The 25510-nt window shown below is 50.0% G+C and overlaps 1 protein-coding gene across 1 annotated transcript in view; it reads right to left on the bottom strand.

The window, feature by feature from the left end:
* The window catches only part of LOC146856248 (uncharacterized), a 209381-nt gene that overhangs the window by 31499 nt on the left and 152372 nt on the right, over window positions 1–25510 (bottom strand). The window contains exons 14-20 of the mRNA XM_085654317.1: window positions 24733–24878; window positions 23219–23332; window positions 7078–7197; window positions 5141–5293; window positions 4484–4712; window positions 1562–1763; window positions 223–376 (exon numbers count right to left, since the gene is read on the bottom strand). Of these exons, the coding sequence (XP_085510443.1) occupies window positions 223–376; window positions 1562–1763; window positions 4484–4712; window positions 5141–5293; window positions 7078–7197; window positions 23219–23332; window positions 24733–24878 (1118 nt within the window). The remainder of the gene's footprint in view (window positions 1–222; window positions 377–1561; window positions 1764–4483; window positions 4713–5140; window positions 5294–7077; window positions 7198–23218; window positions 23333–24732; window positions 24879–25510) is intronic.

Below are 25510 nucleotides of genomic sequence, written 5' to 3' on the forward strand. Positions count from 1 at the left end.
AGATACTTTGCTCTATTCCAGTGACTGTCTCTGCAAGACCCCTCCACCCTATTCAATTCCTTTAAAAGTGTTCTTCCCCAGCTCCCCGCCACCAAGACAACACCCTCTCACCATTCCTTCTGTAAACAGTCGTGGTTCACTGTTCTGGTTATTTAGTGCATTTCATTCAGTTTATTTCACGTGTGCAGATGCACAGGTCAAGCCGCTTTCTTAGTCTCTCACCTCTCCTGCTAGCTGCCACCATGCAGGAAACACTGGGGATGTCGCAGTATGGACCGGTCCATCCCCCAGGACATTCACACTTGAAGGAAGCCCCAGTTTGCCTGCAACGACCTCCGTTTTGACAGGGAGATCTGCTACACCAGTCCAAGTAGTTCTGGAAGTAGGAAGAGAAAATAGGTTACATGTAATCAGAAGCATCTGCTTAGAACTAGCAATATTTACTGAAAACACAGAATCAATGTGATCTATTCCACTTCAATGCCACCTACAAATAATGCACAGAAGCAAAAATGATACTCTAAAGAGCAATCTGCGTTCTTTCCGACCTTTTGGGTATTAACATGGTGAGGAAGATACTACAGTATCTGGCAGGAATGAGGGACAATCCGTATGGATTGGTTTATCAGAGGTCTACGCGTCACCTTATTCCAGTTCAGTCTTTGCTTCTGCAAACCATTGTAATCTGTATATGAAGTCCAAGTGGTTCAACCAAGGTGAATGGGAGCAGCATGTTCAGAATGCACTGAATTGTTAATGAGAGCAGAACTGGAAAACAGGGTCCCTAATTGCATACAATCATCTATTCAGCTCGGGAGGCTGAGGTAAAACAATGTGATCACGCGACGCTTAGTCGTGACAAACAATTGTCAAGAAGGGCAGTGCTTTGCATCACAAGGTACAGATGTAAAGTCGACGTATAATGAGGGGCGTGGGGTTGTAGAGGTGTTGATGGTAAGGCTGAAACAGAAATTGACCTGGAGAGAGAAACCTGGAATAGAAGTGATCTCAGCTTATAAGTTTAGAAGGGCAGGTAGTAACGCATGGCCTTTCAGGTCGAAGGTGGGATAGAAAGTTGGAGCGAGAGTGAATGCAAGGCCTCCCAGCTTCAGAGATGCAGGAACGGATAGGAAAGCGTTGCCCTATCTAAAGGCAGAGTAGTAGAAGTGATATTGGAGGTTAAGTTGTGCCACGCAGCAGGGAGGCAGAATAGGAGCAGAGGTCTTACTTCCTGGCACAGTGATCAAATGGGAGAGAATACCTCACATCTCAGCAGTCTTATCAAAGCGGAATGAGTGATGCTGTGCCTCTCAAAAGGGGGCACGGGCGGTATGTGATGTGATGGCTTTCCTGCCAGCATGGTGCCATAAATCAATGGGACATGGTGCCATAAATCAATGGGACATGATGCCATATTTAAAGCGTGTTTTCCCATACCTTCCAAACAACTCTGCTGATGTGATCCACTTACCCATCAAAACAAATTAACTGAGTTTCTTAAACTAGTTAAATGGCACAATTAAAATAAATATAAAAGAAAGCAGTTGAAGTGGCGCAATACCTGGCACTGGCTGCCTGTATAACCCTCTTGGCAGGTACAGCGGTATGACTCCACTCCGTCTATGCACACTCCTCCGTGCAGACAAGGCTGGGACTCGCACTCGTCAATCTCGTGCTGACAGTTTAAGCCCGTGAAGCCTGGGCGGCAAGTGCAGATGTAGGCGTTGACACTGTCTGTGCAAGTTCCACCATTGAAGCACGAGCTGCAGAGCGGAAACGGAAGCATTGGAACAAGCATGCTATGGTCTTCCCCTCTGGTTGCAATCACAAGGCTAAGGAGCACCTCAACCCCATTATGCCTTTCTAATTCCATCTTGGATGTGCACGCCCATAATGTTGGTTTACACCAGAGAAACAAAGTTAGTAACCGGAAAGAAAGCAAGCTAACAATAAAGTTGATGCCCATGTGCATTATCACCAAGAGGAGCAGTCACCTTACCTCATGACTCAAAAGATTTCTACGAAGAAAAACAACTTGCACATATCTGGACCCAACACTAGCTGGCAGGAGTATGCAAAGCATGAGTATCTACTACCCCACATACCTGTAACAAAAAATCTGTTTGCAGCATGATACGGGGACATTCACACCCACCAGGAAGCCCAAGTCTGGCAAACTGCCCTTAAAACTCTGTTCCTAATGCCTTCCACTACAGCTCACAGGCCACACCTCTTTAGGGATCAGGAAACTGCTCTTTAGTCTAAGCGAAGAATGTGATCTAGAGGAGCACAGGCTGTTAACAGAAAAAATTACTTGCCTGCAACAATCGGCTTGCAGCTTGGAGCGCTGTAGATTCATACCTAACCTTCCCGGATGAAAACCGTAGCTATGACATTTCAATGTAAATTACCTTTTAAATACATTTTTATGTTATGTTAGTATGTGCAGTATATATGGACTGTCCTGCTTCTCATTAATGCACTTAACTTACTCCCACTCGTATGGGAAAACACAATGTGAGATGGGAGTTGGTTGTGGTGCATTGTGGGTTTTGGGGAAGGGAGGACAAGTCCCCAATAAACGGAAGCATCTACTTCAAAGAAAACCACTGTGTAGCATCCGCTCCTAACAGTACATGGCAAGAGAGTGCAAAGCATGTGAATGTACAGTACTACGAGCTGCAAACTGATTGCCAATATTTTCCTTTGCCGATGTTCCTATTGGCACACTTATTGAGGATTATTTCTCATTGTCAGCATGAGTTTCAGGACATGCAAATCTATAAAAAAAAAAGGTTCCAATGCTGGAGATGTACAGTTACAGAAAATGAACTTGGTGGCTTATAACAACCATTGGCAAAAGGACCTTTCACATCTTGAATATATCCATTTGGTTCGGTCTAGGTGGAGTTCTTGGTATGGTGACAGAGTTGGACTGGCCTATAGGGCAATCAGGCAGTGCCGATGGGCTGGTCTGACAGGTCAGTATGAGGGCCGGTCTTTTAGCAGCGTGTGGGCCCGTTATTGCCAGGTGGGCCTGTAGTTACTGTTGATTTCACGGATATTAGTGGAAGTATGGCCTGCAGCAAGCACAAATGCATGCAGTCCCCCGCACCGCGCAAAATACCCACACAGTGTCTTTAAAAGTTTAAAACTGGGCTGATTTGCAAAATTGGGACACTTTTTGGGCTATCAAGTTTGCTAATGGGCCACTTTTAGTTTAGTTGTCCTTGGGCCAATTTTGTTTCCCACAGTCCAACCCTGTACGGTGAAGACACTTTGTGAATTAGGAAAGAGATTTTTGGGAGAGGGGGGGGGGGGGGCGGATGTTGTGGCGGCATCGCCTTAGAGAACCTTTAATGCAGGCATGTCTAGCTTTGGTCATATAAGGCCACTCCATCCACACAAAAAAGCAGTGTAGAGACTTATTTTAAATGGAACTCAGCAACTGAGATTGATTCAAAGAATTCAACTTGAGGTCCCTGCTAAAGAGGATAGTGCGGGAATGTCAAGGGCCAGAAACACAATGAAGTGTTTATGGATCATACTTGTGAAGACTATAAAAGAAAGCCTCAGGTGCTGAGAAGAGTCCCCATTACTGTCAGAATGAGGAAACCCAACAAAGTGATAGAATGATATCCCTAAGCTAGGGACTCTGGGGAACCCTTAATGTGGTACTTCATTCTTTCATTTTTAGGTGTTCTGCATCTCTGCAAACAATTTACCACTAACAGTATGAAAATCAGCTATCCCACACAAGAAGCACGTGGACAGGTCTCCAGCATTCGGTTCACAAAGGATTGTTCAACACAAAAGGAACCTGAAAGGCATGGTTTACAGCACTAGCACCCCAGTGCCAGAAATGGATTTGTGTACAGAGTGTGCTCATGAGTCTTATAAGAAGTAAAATATTATATGTACTGGCACACCAATTTATTCTTTCCTTTCTCTTCCCCCCCCCCCCCCCCCCCCCCCCCGACTTATCCTGGTCAGTTCTTATAATTAGGAATAACAGGATGTAGAAAGTCTCGGTAAGACTGGGAGAGTACGAAGCCCAATGTCTGCAAACCTTGTTTTGCAGATCCCTTTGAGCGAAAACCAGTGCAGAATTTGCAAAAGGTTATGCATCCCTGGGGCTGGTTATTGCCATGCTTACACTGGTTTCTGCAATGCAATACTAAACTTCCACTGGTGTATAGACCTGGTAAATCTGAGTGTTAACACAATCCTCAGGTGACACTGGAGAATATGTAAAAAGTCTATTTTAACAGAGCATACCGATATTTACACAATCTGCTTCACTACAATGAACCCATGAGAAAATACACGAGTTTGGCAAGTCTGTTCATGAGCTCTTTGGGAATAGGGGGATGAGAAGGAGCCAGCTGTTAATTTACCTGGCAATCACAATTATATTGCAAGCAATTAATCACCAACGTAAGGTTCTTCCTAAACTGCGCGCCAACCCACACTTCCACCTCACCTGGCTGTGCAGTCCTGGATGTTCTTCTCACAGTGAATGCCGGCATAGCCTGGCAGGCATGTGCAGGTGTAGCTGTTGACATAGTCCGTGCAGGAGCCTCCGTTGCGGCAAGGGCTGCTCAGGCACTCGTTGATCTCTGTGGCACAGCGTGGGCCAGTGAAGCCTGGCATGCAGGTACAAGAGAAGGTACTAATGCTGTCTTGGCATGTTCCCCCATTCAAACATGGATCTGTATGTGGATAAAAATAAAAATTAACAGAGCACCAATTAGTACACCGAAGCATGGTGAACAAAAATGAAAAATACGTCATCAGTTGATAAGTGCTCCAAATCTGCATGGGTGAGCCTGTGAGTTATAGGTCATTTATTGAGCAAAGTATCTGCCACCTTCACAGATTGCAATTGTAATTAAAGCACGCTTACTACCCCTCATGAGTCGTCGATGCATGCTACTCCGGAACCGGAGGTTAGTGGCTAATCAAGTTGCTATTGTTGGTACTAGCAATTAGTCATGTGTTCTCAAGAAGAAGAAAAAACTGATGCAGATATATGGATCTTTTCAAGGACTGGTGAGCACTATATATACCCACACATCTCAAATGAAATAAACAAAGGCTTAAGCAGCACAGATGCTGCCTGCCACACCACAGTACTCACTAGGTGCACAATCATTGATGTCAGTCTCGCAGTCAGTGCCACTGAAGCCCGGGCGACATGCACAGGTGTAGCTTCCACGAAGATTGGTGCAAGTACCCCTGTTCTTGCACGGGCTCCTGTCACATTCGTTAATATCCAAGTTGCACTTCTGACCTGAGAAAATAAATTGAAAAATGAAAGGTTGGGTTCTGAAACCATAAAACATGAAAAATAAGTCCTTAGCATCAGCATGTGTATATTCATCTATAGATCATAGTAAAACAAATGTATTCATTCAGTCTTGGTTATACCCACTTCACTTGCTTGAAAATGGTCCCGCAAGCTGCCAAAACATCATTAGTACATCCTCTGGCAGAACTCTACCCTTCTCCATGGGCCACGTCATCTCCAAAGTCACATTCTTATTGCCCTGGGGTCAAAGAATGGCTGCAGAGGGCTGTGCACTGCCTCAACATTTGTCTGAGCTCCTGCATATTCTGCATGGCAGAGTACATGGTTATATTCAGGGACATTGGAATTATGAGATTCTGAAGACGTGGCTTTCGTTTCATAATTATGGATTTGCCACATAATTCATCATCTGCTGCATAATATGCAGATTTCAACAATTTAAAAATCCATTTCTAGCTCAAATAGAAAATAGATAAAAAGGTACTTAAAACGTGGTGATGTGTGTTAGTGTACAGTGGAAGGCCATTCGCAAAGGTTAACTGGTCAGCTTTCAGTTGCTTATTTCTGTATTTGTTTGTTAAACTGGTACTAATGAGGTGCCATATTTACCCAGACAATATTACCGTATGTAAAAATTACATAATAAATTAATACTACAAAAAAATGCTGCATTATGAAGCATAATTTGCCTTTTTCCTGCCATATAATTTAGTCAACCCTGCTGTATAATGTTGTGCTCCCCTGCTGCATAATTCCAGTGGCCACGGATATTTTCCACCACCAGTATTAAACTTAGCAGATAAGAGGTCTTGAGCAGATTGCAGAGAGAAAGAAATGTGGTGGCCAAGCTAGGATTCTAACTGGTCCAACTTGTAATAGAATGTAATGGAAGATGTCAAAGCTACCTTCCGCAAAAGGAGCAAGGATTGCTTCAATTACAAACCCCAAAGAAATGCTAAATTTGTCAATGTTTCAGAAAACAGATCGCTACGTAAGATTCAGTCTCCAAAATAGCTCAGTGACCTTCATGCCATCTTGAAGGTCGCACATTCAAATATGTTAGGTCTACACATCTGTAAAATCCTACAGGTCGGTAAAATCATTTGAGAACACCTTATATAAGCATTAATTTGGGCTGCAGTGTGTGCTACCTAACTTATCAATATTAGAGGTTTTTTATTTTTATATTTACCTCCTGTATTGTTGCTAATCATTTAATGCGACTAGAGGTAAATTTAATTTGTGATATTTTCAAAACAATGTTAACTACTCCCTAGACGCGAATACATCTACAGGACTTTTGAGGGAATACTTGTAGCCAGTTATGGACAAAGGTAGTTCTGCTTTGTGTAATATTAACATTTTCGTACAGCAGCACTAAGCCTCTAGAAAAAGGCTTACCAGCACTTCATCACAGACACCCCCACCACATCTTCATCCCCCCTCCCTCACTCTGGTGCAGGGCCCTCAACACAGACAAACTACAAAGTATTTTACCCATTCTGAACTAAAACGTATGGGAAAAGTCACAGATTCGTCAAAGCTTCAGCCAAAATAACTCGTTCTCAAATTTCAGGTCACTGCACAACCCTTTACTCTAGGGTCCAATGGAAGGATGCCTAGAAAAATCCAGGTCACACACTGATCAACTGGAACTGGGAGTTCAACAATTTTATTAATCACTGAACACAGCATCTAAACTGAAAAGCCTGAAACCAGAGTCAGAGTTGGTACTGGGTCTGCATGCAAGGCCCAAGGACCCTTACCTTGCCAGCCAGGGGCACAGCTGCATAAGAATCCTTCGTAGTCTGGTGTGTGGTCACAGACACCGCCATTTTCACAAGGGTTGGAGGAGCAAGGAGCTAGGACATTCTCGCAGTTACGCCCTGTCAAGAAGAAATTTTAAAAACTGGTATGGTTATCTGATTTTAACATTACAGTACCACTGCCAGAAAAGTAAATCCACTCAGACATGGACGGTCCTGACATATAATAACTTATTTAAGCAGGAGTTTCACTCCACCCTTCTACGACCATGCACAATAAATGGAGAAGCTACCTGTGCGACCCCTAGAAAGCACATTAGGGTCTCGACAAGTGGCAGAGAAGGGCTACAGAAAGGCTACAATAACGTACTAGTTTTGAGGGCTTCAAGTGTTGGTTCTACAAAGACTCTGGATACTAAGTACAACAAACCAGCTCCAAACAGCATCAAAAAGCTGCAGTGGGCGTATGTATGGATGAGGTGCAGGAGGCATGGGCCTCTCAAAGATGCTCCTAGAAGATGCGGAGGCTTAGCAGAGCACTATGGAGTGCTGAGGGTTATTGGTGCACTCTTGGAATCCATCACAAACTTCAAGTAGTGACTGGCCAGCAAAAGGCAAGATCACTGAATCCAACAAGCATATTCGACAAGCCCCTTCAGGAGATGCCAATATTACACCTCCTCAAATTTGCTTCACCAATGGGACAGTCAAACTATTCCAGTGGTAATTTACTCAGTTCTGAATCATGAACGCAGAGATAAGCAAGATCTCTGCAAGCCAAGAGAGGAGTCAGAGCACAGAACGGAAACCTGCATGCAAGGTAGAGATCCGAGGTTATTAAGCAGGTTATCACGTGGTAGGTTTGAAAATTTCAGGAATAGCAAGCTATCTTGAAAAGAGAAAGAGCAAAGGTTACCGCTTTTCTATGCATTGAACTTGGATGAATCCCTGAGACTTGTCTGTTTACAGGCCAATACTCTGTACAACTCGATAATGCTGCACTGTGCCCGTCTGTCTGATGCGCCATCATCTAAACAGAAACAACCTTTAAGGATGAACTTGGGGACAGGCGCTGAAACACTCCATCCTTGCATTCAAGTGATAAGTGTAGTGTGAAATTACAGATGAAAATATACAATCACCTATTTCATGAAGACCTCTGCCACACGCAGGGGAATAAATCGAATATGTAGCGAATATGGTCTGTATGCCAATAAAGCACTCTTCGGATCAATGGCGATGGAATTAGGGGTGCAGGAGTTGCTGCAGCACCCCCATAAAACTTATGAGTTTAGCAGGAGAACGAACATTAGAGGCACAATTCAAATGTTTTTTCTTGTGACAGCTTTTGTTGCGTTTTCAAAAACAGACTGGCACATTCACTACACTTTTAGTGAGGTGACCTTATTGGCAAGCATCCCAACTATAAAAATTAGCCCAGCACCGCGGCCTCAGATAAAATAAAGGCAAATAAAGAAATGTGGCCCTGCAGCAGAAGAGCTTAAAGCTAGCTCGCTCCATTTAAATTGGAAAACATGCCTCGTGTAATCCTAAACCGTTTCTGTTCAAAAGAAATGGCTTCCATTCTGAGTGTATGCCTGTAATACACCCACGAGGACACAGGGTGGTGCTGTTACTCTATGCATTCGGGATCCTAAACTACTTTAGGGTACAAGAAAGCTAGAAAGTAGTCATAAGCAAGGCACCAAGGTAACTAACTGCCAATATATGTCGTTCTCCTGCAGAGATGGCAAAACTCGGCAACACGTCCCTAAAGCTGCCTAAAGTCAGAGGCTTTTTTAAAACCCTGTATTTGAAGACAGGCGACAATGATTCAAAGAGTTGGTGGCAGAATCTATGGTTACAGTATTTGTTTGGCTATGAAGGAAGATACACACCCCTATAGATTGATGCAGGTTATCGATTCACTTGCATTGCAAGTCCTGCAAACTGGTTCGACTTCCAACACATAAGTCAATAAAGCCACAAAGGGGTCAAATTTAGGGTGTATCTAATCAGAATCTTCGGGAGGTGCAATGGACCCCGAAAACCCCTCCTGGTGTAAGATTTATGGTTTCTCTGCACGCTAAAACTCCTCTGACATGGAAGGGAAGGTTTAAAAAAAACCCCCAAAAGCAGGCAGTCTATCTGGAGAAGCACAGACTGATTTGTTTACTCCCCAAGAGGCAAAATAGACAGATAGAAACCCAAAGAGCAGATAAATCAGGCATGCCCTGTCTGAAACCTGTGATGTCCCTGTGGTAACGGAGCCATCCGGCCCGTTCGGATACGCAACCTACGCATCCACGCACCCGGAGGGCGGGCAGGCCCGAAGGGATAAATAAACGGGCGCAAGACCGCTCGTGGACTTTGGCCCACACATATACACCTGTCTCCCGTGTCCATCTGTGCATGCCCCTTTTCAGCCCCAGGCCTAGCGACACTCCACATTGGCGACGAGGCGGTGTAAACTCACGCCTCACCCCTCCCGTGCACCTGCCCTGAGGAGTTGCGGCACGTCGACGCTTCCCTGAGGTCCGCGAAGGCGGGACAGACCGCGGGACCACACGCGCGCCCTCGCGCAGACCAGCCAAGCTGAGGAGACGCTCCGGAGCCCTGGAGAGGGATCGTAGGCCCGCCCACTGCCGGTAAGCTCGCCCCGGAGGGGAGAATCGGCCCTCGCGAGCCCGCGCTGGGTCTGGTTGGGGTGGGAGTGCCCCATCGTCGTCTGCCTGGCCAGGCCCCTGCCTCATCGATGTGTGCGCGAGGGAAGGGAACTGCAAGGGTGACCTCATCAGTGCCTGCCTGGGAGGCTCCGCCCACAAGCAGATCAAAGGGAGCAGCCAGTGGTCTCGCCCACGCGCAGCGCCAGCCAGGTGACTGCAGTCGTCTCAGACAAGGGAGGAAGTATACAGTGGTCTCGCCCGGGGCCCAGAGTGCTAAGACAGGGAAGCAGACAGGACACCAGAAGAGCGTGTCTTGACGGAGAGGCGTAGCAGGCATGACCACCCCCAGCACCAGTGGAGGAGGCACCCAGCAACCGCCACCGCAGCGGGCCGCGCCGCCAGCGCCCACCCCGCCTGGGTATGGCACGGCAGCCCCGCTCCCTCCGTTTAGTGAGCTTTCGGACCCCTCCACGGCGGCGGTGCGATGGCGCTCATGGATCGGACGGTTGGAACACTACTTTGTTGGGGTGCGAGAAACGGATGGAACAGTCAAGAGATCTCTCCTCATGTGCTACGGAGGCGAAGAGCTGTACGACCTCTTCGAGACCCTACCAGACAGAGGGAACGACGACGACTATGCAGGCGCTGTAAGGGCCCTAAATCGTCACTTTGACCCACAGACTAACCCCGACTTTGAGTGGTTTAAGCTCCGCCAGGCGCGACAAGAAGAAACGGAAACCATCGACAACTTCTATGCCCGCCTCCGCAAACTCACTATCGTGCACGCTACCGGACCAGAGAGCAGAAATTCGGGCGCAGCTCATCCAGGGATGCCGGTTGGTCCCACTGCGGCGTCTCATCCTACGGCAGCCGGGCATCACCCTCGACGAGATCTTGATTCTAGGCCGGTCCCACAAGCTATCCAATGCGCGTGCGGACGCGATGGAAGCGGCCCTCAACCGGCCGGCAGCGGCCCAAAAAGTGCCTGCGGTCAAAGAAGAGAGGGTGGATGTACTCCAGAGGCGACAGACTCAGCCGCGTGGAGCCACGAGAACTCCCCAGAGGAACGCCTGTGGCAACTGCGGCCTGGACCACCCACCAGGGGGAAGGTGCATCGCGAGAGGACAGACGTGTTTGAAGTGTGGACGAGCGAACCATTTCGCAAAGGTCTGTAGAAGCGGAAGAGGGCGAAGCAATGCCGGGGGCACACGAGGTGCCGCGGCGAGTGTGCGTCAACTGACGCTGGAGGATTCCCCTGCCCAGGGCGACAACACCCAGCTGGAGTTTGAGGGCGGGACGGAAGACGACGAGGTGTTCTTCGTCTCGTTTGTCGGCAGAGAAGGCACGAGGCGCAGGCCGCCGCCCATGTGCGACATCACGGTGGCCGGGTCTCCGGTGAGCGCTGTCATCGATACTGGGGCGTCAGTGAACGTGATGGATAGCTGCCAGTACGAGAGACTGTCGCCGCGACCACCCCTGCGACCCTCTAAGGCCCAAATATTCACGTATGACAGCGACAAGCCGCTGTCCCTGCGAGGAGTGATTGAAGTTGAAGTCGTTAGCGACGGGAGGAAACTGGCCACGACGTTCCACGTGGCGGAAGGAAAACGGGGCACCCTGCTTAGCTGCCACACCGCCGAGGACGTGGCGCTGGTATTCTTCGCGAACCAGGTGCACGACCTGCACGCCAGGGAGATGTTGAAAGACTTCCCCATGCTTTTCCGCGGTCTCGGATGCCTGCGCGGGAAACAGTTAAAGCTGCACGTGGACCCCACGGTCCGGCTCATGGTGCTCCGACATCGGAGGATACCATTCCTCCTGCGACCACAAGTGGAGGAGGAGTTGAAGAAGTTGGAGGACCTGGGGGTGATCGAAAAGGTGTCGGGCCCCACCCCGTGGGTGTCCCCCCTTGTCGTGGCACCCAAACCCAAACAGCCAGGCGCCATCCGCTTGTGCGTCGACATGCGCCTCCCGAACAAGGCCGTAAAGCGCGAAAGACACCTCACGCCCACCATGGATGACATTGTGGCCGACCTCAACGGCGCCCAGTGGTTCACAAAACTGGATCTCAATGCAGGATACCATCAGCTAGAGCTCCACCCGGACAGCCGCAATATCACCACGTTCTCCACCCACGTTGGCTTACGGCGGTACAAGAGGCTGAGTTTCGGGATCTCGTCAGCCGCGGAGGTGTTCCAGAATGCCATACGCGAAACCCTCTCTGGTCTCCAAGGAGTCATAAACCTGAGTGACGATATCCTCGTGTTCTCGAAGACATTGGAAGAGCATCACAGGCATCTTCGAGACACACTACAGCGGCTGGCGGACAATGGCCTTACCCTGCACGAATCCAAGTGCTCTTTCTACCAGGAGTCGGTCGAGTTCTTCGGCTACGTCTTCAAGGGAAGGGTTGAGAGTCGATCCAAAGAAGGCTGAAGCAATCCGAGCAGCCCCGAGGCCCACATCTGCCACCGAGGTCAGGAGTTTTCTAGGGATGGCAACCTATTGTGGGCGGTTTATTCCCAATCTCGCGTCCCTGTCGGAGCCACTCCGCCTCCTCACAAAAAGCGGCCAACCCTGGACCTGGGCAGCGAAGGAAGATCTAGCGTTTCAGGCGGTCAAGGACACGCTCAGACGACAAGGTCATGTCGTACTTCAGACCACATCGACAAACAGAGGTGGTAGTGGATGCCAGCCGGGCCCTGACCGCCACCGAAATGCGGTATGCGCAGATAGAGCGAGAGGCGCTGGCCATCAAGTGGGCCTGCCAGCATTTTCACCTCTACCTGTATGGCCACGACTTCCGGGTGGTCACCGACCACAAGCCCCTTGTCCCGCTCTTCGCTGGCACCGCACGACTGGGCCAGCCACGGATCGAGAGGTGGGCAGTCCAGCTGCAAGCCTACCGGTTCGAAGTAGTATTCTGCCCTGGGGCCAATAACCCTGCTGACTTCCTGTCAAGACACCCGGGCCCATCCCGGTCGGGTCCAGACCCGTCTGATGTGGACTGTACTGAAGAATTCGTCCGGATGGTGTCACAAGCGGCATGCCCGGTGGCACTCACGCTGGAGGACATTGGCAAGGCCACGGAGATGGACGAATGCCTCATCAAAGCTAAGCAGACGCTAATGAACCGGAACTGGCTGAACTTCCTGGACGGGGTGCAAGCCCTCACCGAAGAAGAACGGACATTCCGGCAGCAGGTGTGGAAAGTGCAGCGTGAGCTCAGCGAGGGGCCACAGGGAGTGGTCATGAGAGGCACCTCGCTCGTAATCCCGAGAAGTCTCCAAGGAGAGGTGGTTTGCCTAGCTCACCAAGGGCATCAAGGCGTCTCCAAGACCAAGGCCAGGTTACGGAGTAAGGTGTGGTTTCCATGGATGGATGCCATGGTAGAGGAAGTCGTCCGCAACTGCCACTCGTGTAACATCACCGGGGGAGAGCCGGCACCGCATCCGGTGATCACGGAAGACCCGTGTCAAGAGCCCTGGTCCAAGCGGTGCGTGGATTTCGGATCCTTCCCAGATGGGCGACACACACTGGTGTTAATGGACTCGCGCTCAAAGTTCCCGGTGGTGGAGGTGGTGCCCTCCACAGCGTTTAGCCAGGTGAAAGCAGCGTTGGACCGCACGTTCGCCATGATGGGTCTGCCCGAGGAAATCCGGTCTGACAATGGGCCGCCCTTTCAGGGCAGAGAGTTCCAAGAATACCTGGCAGCCCGAGGAGTCCGGCACCGGAAGATCACCCCGCAGTGGCCCCAGGCCAACGGAGAGGTGGAACGGTTCATGCGCACGATGAACCGGGCGCTGAAGATTGGAGTGGACCAAGGGGAGGATGCGGAGCAATGCCTTTCACAGTTCCTCAGCGCGTACCACCGGACACCTCACTGTACCACTCGGTGCGCACCTGCTCACCTCCTATTCCGGAAGGCCCCCAGAGACAACATTCCGGCGAGTCAGTCGTGGCAGCCTCGGCCGCTGGACCAAGGTGCAGCTCAGACCAGGAGGCGGACCTCCAATGAGAACGCCAGTCGGGCTCGGAGGGCCCAGGTGAGGAATCTCCAGGTGGGAGACAAGGTCATCATGAAGGTTCGCTATCCAAACTGGAAGTATAGCACCCCGTTTGAATCGGAAGTGTGGGAGGTAGTCAAGGTGCAGGGCACCATGGTGTCGGTCCAGAGAGGAACACGAGTAGTTACCAGAAACACATCCTGGTTCAAGCAAGTCACCACGGCCCCGCGAGAGGCTGACCCACCGGAGGAGGAACTGGATGCAGGAGAAGGGTGTAGCTCGTCCGGAGGGCAGGGGAGCCCACAGCGGGGTGCGCCCCAACAACCAGGCGCTGAAGTGCGAGGTGACGGGACGAACGGGTCCCCCGAAAGTGCAGGGGCACCCAATGAGAGAGGAGCCTGCGGGACCGGACGAGGTGAAGTCCCCCGGAGCCAGAAGTATGGCCTCCGGCCGAATCCGGCCCCTAACCAGAGACTGAGGGACTTTGCATGGTGTGCGCAAGAGAGCCGAACAGTTCCATAGCGGATGGTCTCTCTATCTGAAAGATTGGAGGGATATGGTAACGGAGCCATCCGGCCCGTTCGGATACGCAACCTACGCATCCACGCACCCGGAGGGCGGGCAGGCCCGAAGGGATAAATAAACGGGCGCAAGACCGCTCGTGGTCTTTGGCCCACACATATACACCTGTCTCCCGTGTCCATCTGTGCATGCCCCTTTTCAGCCCCAGGCCTAGCGACACTCCACATTTGTCCCCAGGTTCAAAGGGGGACACGCAGAGATTTGACGAGCTGAAGGGCACACCTAAGCAGGCCCTCTATGCAGTACCGGCCTCAACGGGGACCGCCTGTGTGCACCGCAGCCAGGGGGGGCGGACCTCCACCCTGTTCCGACCAGACAATCTCACGTTTTGTTGTCCGTCGGCACTAAGGCGCCTTTGGGTGGAACTGATGCTGTAAAAAAAAAAAAAGCTAGGTGTTCTGATGTGCTTAGAAGCAGTTTCCATTCATTCTCGCCACAATTTCTCAGACAAATTTCCAATAAGGGCCCCGTCCAACAAGCAATTCATTTAGAGGTAGCTAAGGCGTGAAGATTTCAGTGCTCAAACTCCAGTGGTTGTCCAACATTAATGGCGCGTAAACTATCTGGCCTGCGATCAAAAAAAAAAAAAAAAAAAAAGGGCACATTTTCAACTAAACATTCGTTGAAAGTTCATTTTTCCTTCCGTTTCTTTTGTAATTCGTAGTATCACGGTTATGTACAATAAAAGTTTACGTTTTTGCCGAACTGTCTTACTGTGCCTGTTCATGTCCCAATTTTAAGCTTCCTTACCTTTATATAGAGCACAGCTAAGAGACAGGAAATGGGTTTGTGCCCCACTAGTTTTGAACACGGGTCTCTGCATAATAAATCTACCCTTTTGGAAAATTCTTTAGGTCTATTGTGCCCCTTCCTTGGTATTGATGCACTGGTCATTCCATTGTTTGATGGTCACTAATCTACTGTTGATCGTTTTTTACTTTTGAAAATCTTTGGGACTAAGACTGGGCGAAATGCACGCAATTTCCTTTACGGAAGTTATGCGAAGTGCTCAAAAAGTTGTGAGAAATTGCACATTACATGCAAAATACTGGCTTTCCATTTTGCACTATTTTTTAGCACAAAATGTGCCCTCGCATCCATTTTTTGGTGTGAGGGTGCATTTCGCTAAAAAAAAAACCAAAATAAAAAACACACAATCGCACGAGACGGGAGAATCAACTGCTTAGGTTTGTTTCATTTTTGCCCAGTCTCAATTACGCAATGTGGCATAATGTCATACATTCTGTGAAACAATCGTAATGCACAAATGCTGAAAATCATGCAAGATTACACTTCCGTAAATGAAATTTCGCCCTTGCATAAGTATGAGCTGGTATGAATGGTGTCCCTAACAGGTATACCGCGCTGGGTAACTACAGATGGTCCAGTGTTTTGGATTGGAAATTACCGGCACTGGAAACAGTGGATCAGGTTTTACTGGGTGTGGATCTACACCCGGTAAAACTGTGGCTGGATAGGGACAGAGGCAGGCGTGCCCATTGGGCTCAAAGGGCTTCAGCCCCCCATCATGTGTGTCAGCCGGGCTGTGACAGGTTTCCGGGCAGACACACAGTATGTCTTATCACAGCCGCACCAGAGTACTTCACAGGCCTTTCAAAGACCATTTACCTGTTAACAAGGCGTTGTTGTTTTTTCACCTCTTCTGTAAGCCCTTGCATCTCCACTCTGCCTACTGCTGGAAGAATTAGCACCCCCCTTCCCCCCCGAAATGTGGTTCTAGTTGCGCCTCAGGGCGGAGGAATAGCCTGACCCCTAACTCCCTTCGAGCCCCTGAAGTGGGGTGGGGGGGGGGGGGGTGTTAGACAACACTCACCCAACCCATGCCACAGAGGGCACCCCTACCCTCTTTGCCAATAACCACCTCCTTAAAAAGGTGGCTCACGGTAGCATAAACGGATTTGATTATAGGGCCTGAAAGGGGAATTTCATCAGAAAGGACCTGGTATTTCTTGGTCTGCATGTTATTCTGGGTAAACTAACCGAAAATGTTACCTGTAACATTCATTTGCAGCTAGTAGTGTAGAGCTTCAATTTCAGGTGCTTTGCATACTGTGGCCATCTTGTGTTGGGCGTGGAAAGGTGCAAGTTGTTTTTGTTCGAAGCAAAGTTTTTGGTTTCGAGGAGACTCGATATCTCCATGCCCTCCGACCACTAGAGGGCAGGCCTGTGTATGGTATCTACAGCAGAACATGCTGCAGACTTGGGAGTTTTGCAGCGTGAATCTTTCTGGATTCACTATGCTGTGCATTATTCCGCGATCTTGTGGTTGGGTCCGGATTCGTAGTCTTTTCTTTGTTTTTTTTTGTTTTTTTTCGTAGCCCAGGTGGGCGTCGACGTCCACCATTTGGTGCACCTCCCGTGATGTCGTCGTGCTTCCTGCGGAAGTCCCACCTTTGGGGCGCCATCTTCAGATTCTTTTTTCCGCCGTTGGGTCTGGATCGTCATCGGGAAGCTCCAGAATTACACTCGAAGGAAGAAGGAAGAAAAGCGAGTTTCGTCGATAGAATCACTAGAAGATATCAGGAAGGAAGAGATTTCTTCAGGAGCGCGAAGAAAGAGGACCAGCGCCCCGTTTCTTCGACGGCCTTGGAGAATGCACGCTCAGAGACCCTGAGAGCAATGGACAAGACGCCATTCAAGTTCTGCCCAAACTGCCACCACAAGTTCGCGCAAAAAGACCAGCATCCGGTCTGCAACCTCTGCCTACCGGTCGATCACCAGAGTATCGACTGCAACGCCTGCTCAGCCTTCGCGCCGAAGACACTCAGGGTGAGAGAGCGGCAGAGAAGAGCCAACGCCAACATGGAGGGCAAGGGGAAGCCCCCGACGCTCTACGATCTGGGCCTCTCCACGGACGACGAGGACAACGTCGCCGAGACAGCCGAAAACTTCACGGTCGTAGAGACCGACAAGAAAAAAGAAGACGAGGTAAGAGAATCGTCGAGCGCAAAACAGAAAGCACCTCGACAACACGAGGGTGACTCGAGAAAAACTGAGTCAAAGTCCACGAAGGGAGCCCCGGCGCCGAAAACTTCGACGTCCAAAGGGGGAACCACGGACAAGAGGCCGAGCGGATCCTTAGAAAAGGACTCCCTAGTGCCGAAAGACGCCGAAAGGCAAGGGTCGTCGAAAGCATCCCATGAAACGGGCCGATCGACGCAGAAAGAACGTTCGACGTCGACGCAAGTTTCATCGAAAAGACCCGCGGTCGACGCCGAAAGCATCTCCGAGATGGAGAAAAAGAAGAGGCGGCTCGAGGCCGAAATGGAGAACATCCTTCAAAGGAAGAAGGAGTTCGACGCCAGGATGAAGGAATTCAAGATTCCAACGGTTTCATCGGCGGACGTCTGTGAGGTCGAAGACGAGTTCGACGCCGAAGGGCTGACAAGGGATCTCGAAGAGGAAGAAGAGCCCTATTATGAGGGAGAAGCCGAGGAAGAAGACCAACGGTCGTTCTACGAATCGGCGGCATCTACCAGCAACGACGTCGAATGGCACGATCTCGACACCGAAAACCCGGAGGAGCCCGTGGACACGTACCCTTCGAGGCCTTCGCCACCCGACTACATCGGGGTCTACAATATGGTGGTCAGGAGCGCAGCAATGGCCTTCGGCGTCAAACTCGACGAGGAGAAACCGAAAGCCGATTTTCTCGTCGAGACACTGCTCCCCATCCAGACAAGGAGCCAGTTCCTCCCCATGCTACAAAGCGTGATGAATCAGGGGAGAGAAGCCTTCAAGGAACCTGCGACCTGCCGGTCGATCACGCCCAGGACAGAGAAGAAATATAAGCACTCCTCCCTGGACCCCCCTTACATCAAGGGTAGCGTGACCGCGGACTCCATCATAGCCTCCACGGCCAGGAGAAGGGCCAACGTACCAGCAACTTCGGGCCCACCTCCGGATAAGGAGAGCAGGAGGATTGACCTCACAGGAAGAAAGGTCGAGAGGAACGCCGCAATGCACTGGCGCATGGCGAATTCAAATGCACTCCTCAATAGACACCAATACCAGCACTGGGATGAGATGGGGGAGCTAGTAAAGCACCTCCCCGAAGAATACCGCCAGAGAGCCTCTCACCTGATAGACGAAGGCAAGAACATCGCCAACTCCTGTATAAAGACGGCGTTGGATGGGGCAGAGACTTCAGCAAGACTCATGGCCATAGGGGTCACAGAGAGGAGGCATGCATGGCTAAGAATCTCGGGATTTAAACCGGAAGTGCAGAACAACATCCTTGGCACCCCCTTCAACGGAGAGACACTGTTCGGAGCAACAGTGGACGACAAGCTCACCCAGCTGAAAAAAGAAAACGAGACGGCGAGGTCCATGGGGGCCCTACAGCTGAGGGGAATGAGGCGAGGAAATCCCTCGAGGAGACCCTACGGTAGGGGAGGAAGCCAGCAGGGGACGTCGCACCAGGCATTCCAACAAAGTCAGCAGGGTGAAGGTCACGGACAAGGTCAGCAGAAGCAAAACTGGCAATATCAACCTTGGGGCCAGTCCTTTCGCGGGAGAGGGAACGGACGTGGCCAAAGGAGGAGAGGGGGCGAACAGCCCTCGACGAAGTGACTCAGCACGCAAGAGGACGCCTACCCTCGTCAGGACCCCAAGGGTGAGGCGCAAAAAAGTGTCATCAGGGGGAAGAGAAGATTCAAGAGCCTACGAGCATACGACACCAGTAGGCGGAAGACTGAGGTTCTACCTTCAGGAGTGGCGGCGTATAACCACAGACAAGTGGATACGGAACATTGTGCAGTACGGATACTGCGTAGATTTGGAGAAAAGACCTCCAAACAGGAAACCAAAGGGAAGACTGAGATCGGCCCAAGAACTGGCAATACTCAGAGAAGAAACGCGGAAACTCCTGCAAAAGGGAGCCATAGAGACAGTGCCGTTCAGAGAACGCAACAAAGGGGTCTACTCAAACTACTTCGTGGTTCCGAAGGTAGACGGAGACCTCAGACCCATACTAGACCTCCGTTACCTAAACAAGTTCATCAGAACGCAAAGGTTCAAAATGACTTCACTGCAGGAGGTTCTGCCACAGATAAGAGAAGGGGACTTCATGGTCACCGTGGACCTCAAGGATGCCTACCTTCACATCCCAATAAACAGAAGGCACAAGGGCCTTCTAAGATTCAACATCGAACAGGAACACTACCAGTTCACGACCCTGGCCTTCGGATTAAAATCAGCACCAAGGGTCTTTACAAAATGCCTGTCGGCGGTAGCGGCGCACCTACGAAGGCAGGGAATACATGTCTACCCCTACTTGGACGACTGGCTGGTCAAGGCAAACTCACGCGAAAAGTGCGAGAGGCACGCAAAACGCGCAACAGACACCCTCACGAATCTGGGATTCTCGATCCACTGGGGAAAATCATCGATGGAACCGGAGCAGGTGAAGATTTTCCTGGGGGCAAAGATCAACTCCCGCAACAGTACAGTAGTGCCCAGCGACAGGAGGACAGAGGCTCTACTGAAGGAGGCGAAGCTCTACCAGAAGGGGCGAGCTCTGACAGTGAGGGCTGTGAGCAAGATGATGGGGATGATGGCGTCCTGTATCCAGCTGGTGCCGAATGTACGCCTGCACATGAGACCATTCCAGGAATGGCTACAACAGCAATGGTCACAAGCAAACGGAAGTTGGGAGGATCTAGTGGTTGTTACGCACGCAGTGCAGGAGGAGATAACTTGGTGGAACAGAGACAACATAACAACAGGGAGAAGCCTGACACCACCAATCCCAACAGTGACCATTACCACGGACGCATCGCAGAAGGGATGGGGAGCGCACATGGACAACCTCAGAGTGAGGGGTCTATGGGCCCCAGCAGATGCGGTCCGCCATATCAACTACCTCGAGTTGAAAACAATCCTGCTAGCCCTGAAGGCATTCCAGAGACACCTGTTCAACAAGAGGGTGTTGGTCCAAACAGACAACACCACGGCGATGTTCTACATCAACAAACAAGGGGGGACACAGTCGTTCCCACTCTCATCCCTAGCTCAGGAGATTTGGAGATGGGCCATACCTCTCAGGATAGATCTACTGGCAATTCACCTACCGGGGAAGGACAATGTGGAGGCAGACTGGCTAAGCAGGCAGACCTCAGCATCACACGAGTGGGAGCTCAATGGCCAGGAAACGGAGAAACTCTTCCGGAGATGGGGGGACTCCCACAATAGACCTATTTGCAACACGCCACAATGCAAAATGCCAAAGCTTCGCGTCCAGGCAACCAGATCAGCAATCCAAGGGAAATGCCCTATGGATAAGCTGGTCGAGGACATTTGCCTACGCCTTTCCACCGATACCCCTGTTGCACAGAGTGCTCGACAAGTGCAGAACCAGCAACATGACTCTGATCCTGGTGGCTCCGCAGTGGGCGAGGCAGACATGGTTCTCACAAATTCAAGAAATGGCACAAGGCGACCCATACAGGTTCGAGAGGAGGAAGGACCTGCTCTCAATGCAAAACGGAGAGGTCCTGCACCCAGAGCCAGAGACCCTCAACCTGGCGGCATGGCTCCTGAAGACCTAGAGTTCGCACACCTAAGATTGCCGCCGAGCACGATGCGAGTGCTACGGGAGGCGAGGAAACCTACAACACGAAAATGCTACAGCGCAAAATGGAAGAGGTTCACTGTGTGGTGCCGGAAAAAGGGCCTGCAAAACAGAATGACAAGAGACTCAACAGTACTGAGGTACCTCACACACCTTCTAAAGAGTAACCTCTGCTCGAGCTCACTAAGGGTACACCTAGCGGCCATCGTGGCCTACACCAGAGGTGAAAAAGGTGGAAGTTTCTTCAGCTCGCAGGTGGTGAGGAGATTCATGGAAGGAGCCAAAAGGATGGCCCCCCCGAAAAGGTTGCCGCCGCCGGCATGGAATCTGAATGTGGTCCTGACGGAGCTCATGAAGGCACCGTTTGAACCCATTCACAAGGCCACACTGCAGATGTTGACTATGAAAACGGCCTTTCTGGTGGCCATAACCTCACTACGCAGGGTGAGCGAGCTTCAAGCACTAACGCTGCAGGAACCCTACATTCAGATTCACAAGGATAGAATAGTCCTGAGAACGGACCCACACTTCATGCCCAAGGTAGTGTCGGCGTTCCACATAAATCAGAGTATCCAGATACCAAGTTTCTTCCAAAACCCGACTACAAACGCAGAAAGGGCACTGCACACCCTCGATGCCAGAAGAGCGGTGATGCACTACATTGAGAGAACCAAGGAACTCAGGAAGTCGAAACAGCTGTTTGTGTCCTTTGCTACTAGCTTCATGGGTAGGCCAGTGACTAAGGGCACCATCGCAAGGTGGATTGCCCTCACTATTCAATTCTGCCACAAACAGGCTGGACAGGAGCTAGCGGAGGGGCCGCAGGCTCACTCCACAAGGAAGAAAGGAGCCACCGTGGCCTTCCTGGCGAACACGCCCATCCAGGACATATGCCTCGCGGCAACTTGGGCATCTGTGCACACGTTCACGAAACACTACTGCGTGGACATTCAGATGAACAAGGAAGCACAGGTTGGACAGAAGGTGCTTCAGCACATTTTCAACGACCAACGCTCATCTACCACCCAGCCGCCACAGAATTAGGAAAACCGCTACAAAGTCTATGCACAGCATAGTGAATCCAGAAAGATTCACGCTGCAAAACGAATAGTTTCTTACCTGTCGGTGTAGTTTTGCAGCTTGAAGATCTTTCTGGATTCACTAGCGAACCCACCCACCTCCGCCAGGAAGATGAGGCTGGAGGAAGAGGGGGTAAAATGGAAAAGATCAAAGAAATGAAAACATACAGATAAAGGGACAAGAAGGATTAATCAATCGCCTAGGGTTAAAAAAAAAAAAAAAAAAAAGGAAAGGAAAAAAGAACCCGAAGATGGCGCCCCAAAGTTGGGACTTCCGCAGGAAGCACGACGACGTCACGGGAGGTGCACCAAATGGTGGACGTCGACGCCCACCTGGGCTACGAAAAAAACCCAAAAAAAAACAAAGAAAAGACTACGAATCCGGACCCAACCACAAGATCGCGGAATAATGCACAGCATAGTGAATCCAGAAAGATCTTCAAGCTGCAAAACTACACCGACAGGTAAGAAACTATTCGTTTTCAGCTTCCTGGTATCTCTGAACCAAATAATGAGGGACGCGTAATGAGTTCCAAGAAGTGCTAACTCGGAGTTTTCTTTACACACTGTATATTGTGTATTATTTAGACCAGGGCAGAGTGCCGCACACAATGTGTGGAGTTCCACAAGCGGTGGACTGCATTAGATCGCACCATTTGTGCTGATTTTTAGTGTCTGGTGTTTGTACCGCACTGTAAAATCAGCGCAAACAGCACCACGTGCAGTCCAAGAGGGCGCTGCTTCTTTCTGCCACTCGAGTAGATGTTATACTCTAGCGGCAGCTTCCTCACCGCGGACGGAAAGTTTCTGAGCATGAGAGGTAGCGACCATCCACAACTGCCCACATTGAGAAATCTTGCTGGGAGGTGGTCTGGATTAAGATTTTCCTTGCTCGCCAACTCAACGGTGGTGAGTGAGAAAAGAACTCTGCCAACTCCACGAGCAGAGTGAAATTTCACACCCAAGCTTAGTATTATTACACCATCATCTCCACTGGTAGATAATAGTCACACCTGGTGTAGTATGGTTTTCAAGCCACCGTGGTGTGGACTTCGGGCCCTGCCCTGAAGGCAGCAATCAATGTGTTATGAAATAGAAATGCTGACTTTAGAAGCAGCGCTGTTTTACAATGCGCAGTTCTTCATGTGATTGATTTAGGCTCATCCCAGCCCATGGCTTCCACAGCACTCACTGAAGGCAGTTGCCAGGACATACCTGTATAGGGAAGGTCACAGAGACAGCTGTAGCTTGCAATCCCATCCACGCAGGTCCCACGGTTAAGGCACGGGCTGGATGCACAGTCGTTTACGTTGGTTTGACAATAGGTACCTGTGGGATAAAGAAACACTTGTGATGCACTGTCCAAGCTGCAATACGGGGGTATGATAAATGCACCACGGGGCATTCTGAAGAGATGCTTAAACACCAAAGTGTGATGAATCACTGTGACAAGAAGCATGTGATAGAACAGCCCAAAACAATTTGTAGAATATTAGGGATGTTTAGCCCTCTACTTTCTCTTTACCCAAATTCTAAAGAAACTCAAACAATAGGTTGCCTTCCCAGTTTAGCAGTCATCTTCGCGAATACAGCAGCTGCTAACTCCTAGGACTCGTAGCAAAGCATTCACTCGCTACAAACCATAACAGTTATGCAACACTGCTCCTCCTGAAGGCAAGATGGCTCAACTTCAAGAATGGGGAAACTCACAGGACAGCCCATTTACCAGCCTAGTCCTAGTGTCTGTACGACTTATGGTTGGGATTTACTGAAAGTTGTTGTAGCTCCGTGACTGATTGGGCATAACTGTGTGCCAAATTTACGTGCAATTCAACCACATTGACTCTATTGCTCACCGCATAAGAAGCAAGTTAGACATCCTGAGTAACAAGGGGAAGTGCTATCTACAATACAACAAGAATACCTTTACAACACTCACCGCAGCCACTGAGGAGACAAGCCAGTCCACACTATGCCTGAAGTAAACCTTGAACTTCACAGAATACAGAAGTGAGCACTGGACCCTACACTGCCTATGATTGCACTTTTACATTGTACAAGATAGCTTTGGCAGTAAACACTGGATGCAGCTAGAGCATAGATTACAACATCTGTTCAACAAAGATTAGTGTGAAGCTCTCATTAGAAAGCAATTTAATTAACACAGATCTTACTGCGTTTAGAATTTGCAATTAATTACCTTACCCTCAGTGCCTCTTAGTCTGTGTTTTCTATGTCGGTGACCACTGGCAATTAAGTCATTGTGCATCCTTCGACTGAAGCACAATTGTAGTCCTACGTCTTTTTATAAAACGTCCTGGTTTTTGCTCTTCAAAATCTGGCTACCCTATTTTAGAGACTTTAATCTGCCTTCCTCAATAACGTCCAGACCAAGCATGCTCGTCAGCCAACGATGGCAAGGAACACAATAGCACACATCTTGGATCACTGCACTGGCTCCCCCGAGTACTCATTTTAAGATAGTCGACAAGACCCATAAGTGTTGTATAAGAAAATACGGCTTGTGGTCAGCCTCTGTTTTACTGACACAAATACAGACAGTGTAGTAAGCGGGGAGAAGCGTCTGGTCCTGCAGAGCCCTTGCCCCCTAAGCAGTGGTGACAGCAAATACTAAAGCTAGCACCAGCCGGTGATCCCAGCCAGTCCGCAGCCAGGGAAGTCAGATACACAGAAGGCGAGAAGCTCGGATGAAGAGTGGGTTTACACACCTTGGAAGCCCTCCTTGCACTTGCATCGATAGCCGTTCACGTAGTCCGTGCAGGTGCCTCCGTTCTGGCACGGGTTGGAATCACACTCGTTCTTGTTGAGGTCACAGTTGGTCCCCGCCCAGCCTGGCTCACACTCGCATTTATACCTGTGAAAAAAGCAAAGCAACATCAGTGAATGGCTCTTTCCACACCGCCCTCCACATACTACAGCAGGTCAGACAACACCATGGGGGCAGGAGCACCTCGAGCCACATGTCTCACCACCCTCAGAATGTGTATTCCCCAGGTTAAGGGATGAGGCAGACACCCTGGGTTTCCTTCTCCATCACAAGAATAATGAAAAGCAGATGCCATGCTGGAAAGGCTGCTTCAGAAGTGGTGGGTAACTTGCTTGGCATAGCGGATCGTGAGATGGTCCATAGATGAAGGGCACACAATGTTGGCGACCAGTCTCAGGAGGGTGCCAGGTTGCCACGGTTTGAGAGGTAGATTCCTGGCAGGCTGCAAATCCTGGCTGGAGAGGTAGAGCTCAGGAAGTGTGGGAGACCGGCTGCTAGATGGAGGTAGGAGCACAGGTGGGAGGTGTGAACGGAGTGTTATAGTAACTTTATAGAGTGCCTTCACTCGGCTTTTCACTGGTATCCAGTGAAGCTTTTTTAACACTTGAAGTGTGCGCATTTGAGTTGTTAGCAACCTGCCTCGCCGCTGCATTTTAGACAAGTTGAAGCTGATCTAGCAAAGAACGGGGAGTAGCAAGACAGATCGCCTTGCTGTAGAG

The sequence above is a fragment of the Triturus cristatus genome, chromosome 4_1, assembly GCF_964204655.1.
Source record: "Triturus cristatus chromosome 4_1, aTriCri1.1, whole genome shotgun sequence".
NCBI classification, from domain to species: Eukaryota; Metazoa; Chordata; class Amphibia; order Caudata; family Salamandridae; genus Triturus; species Triturus cristatus.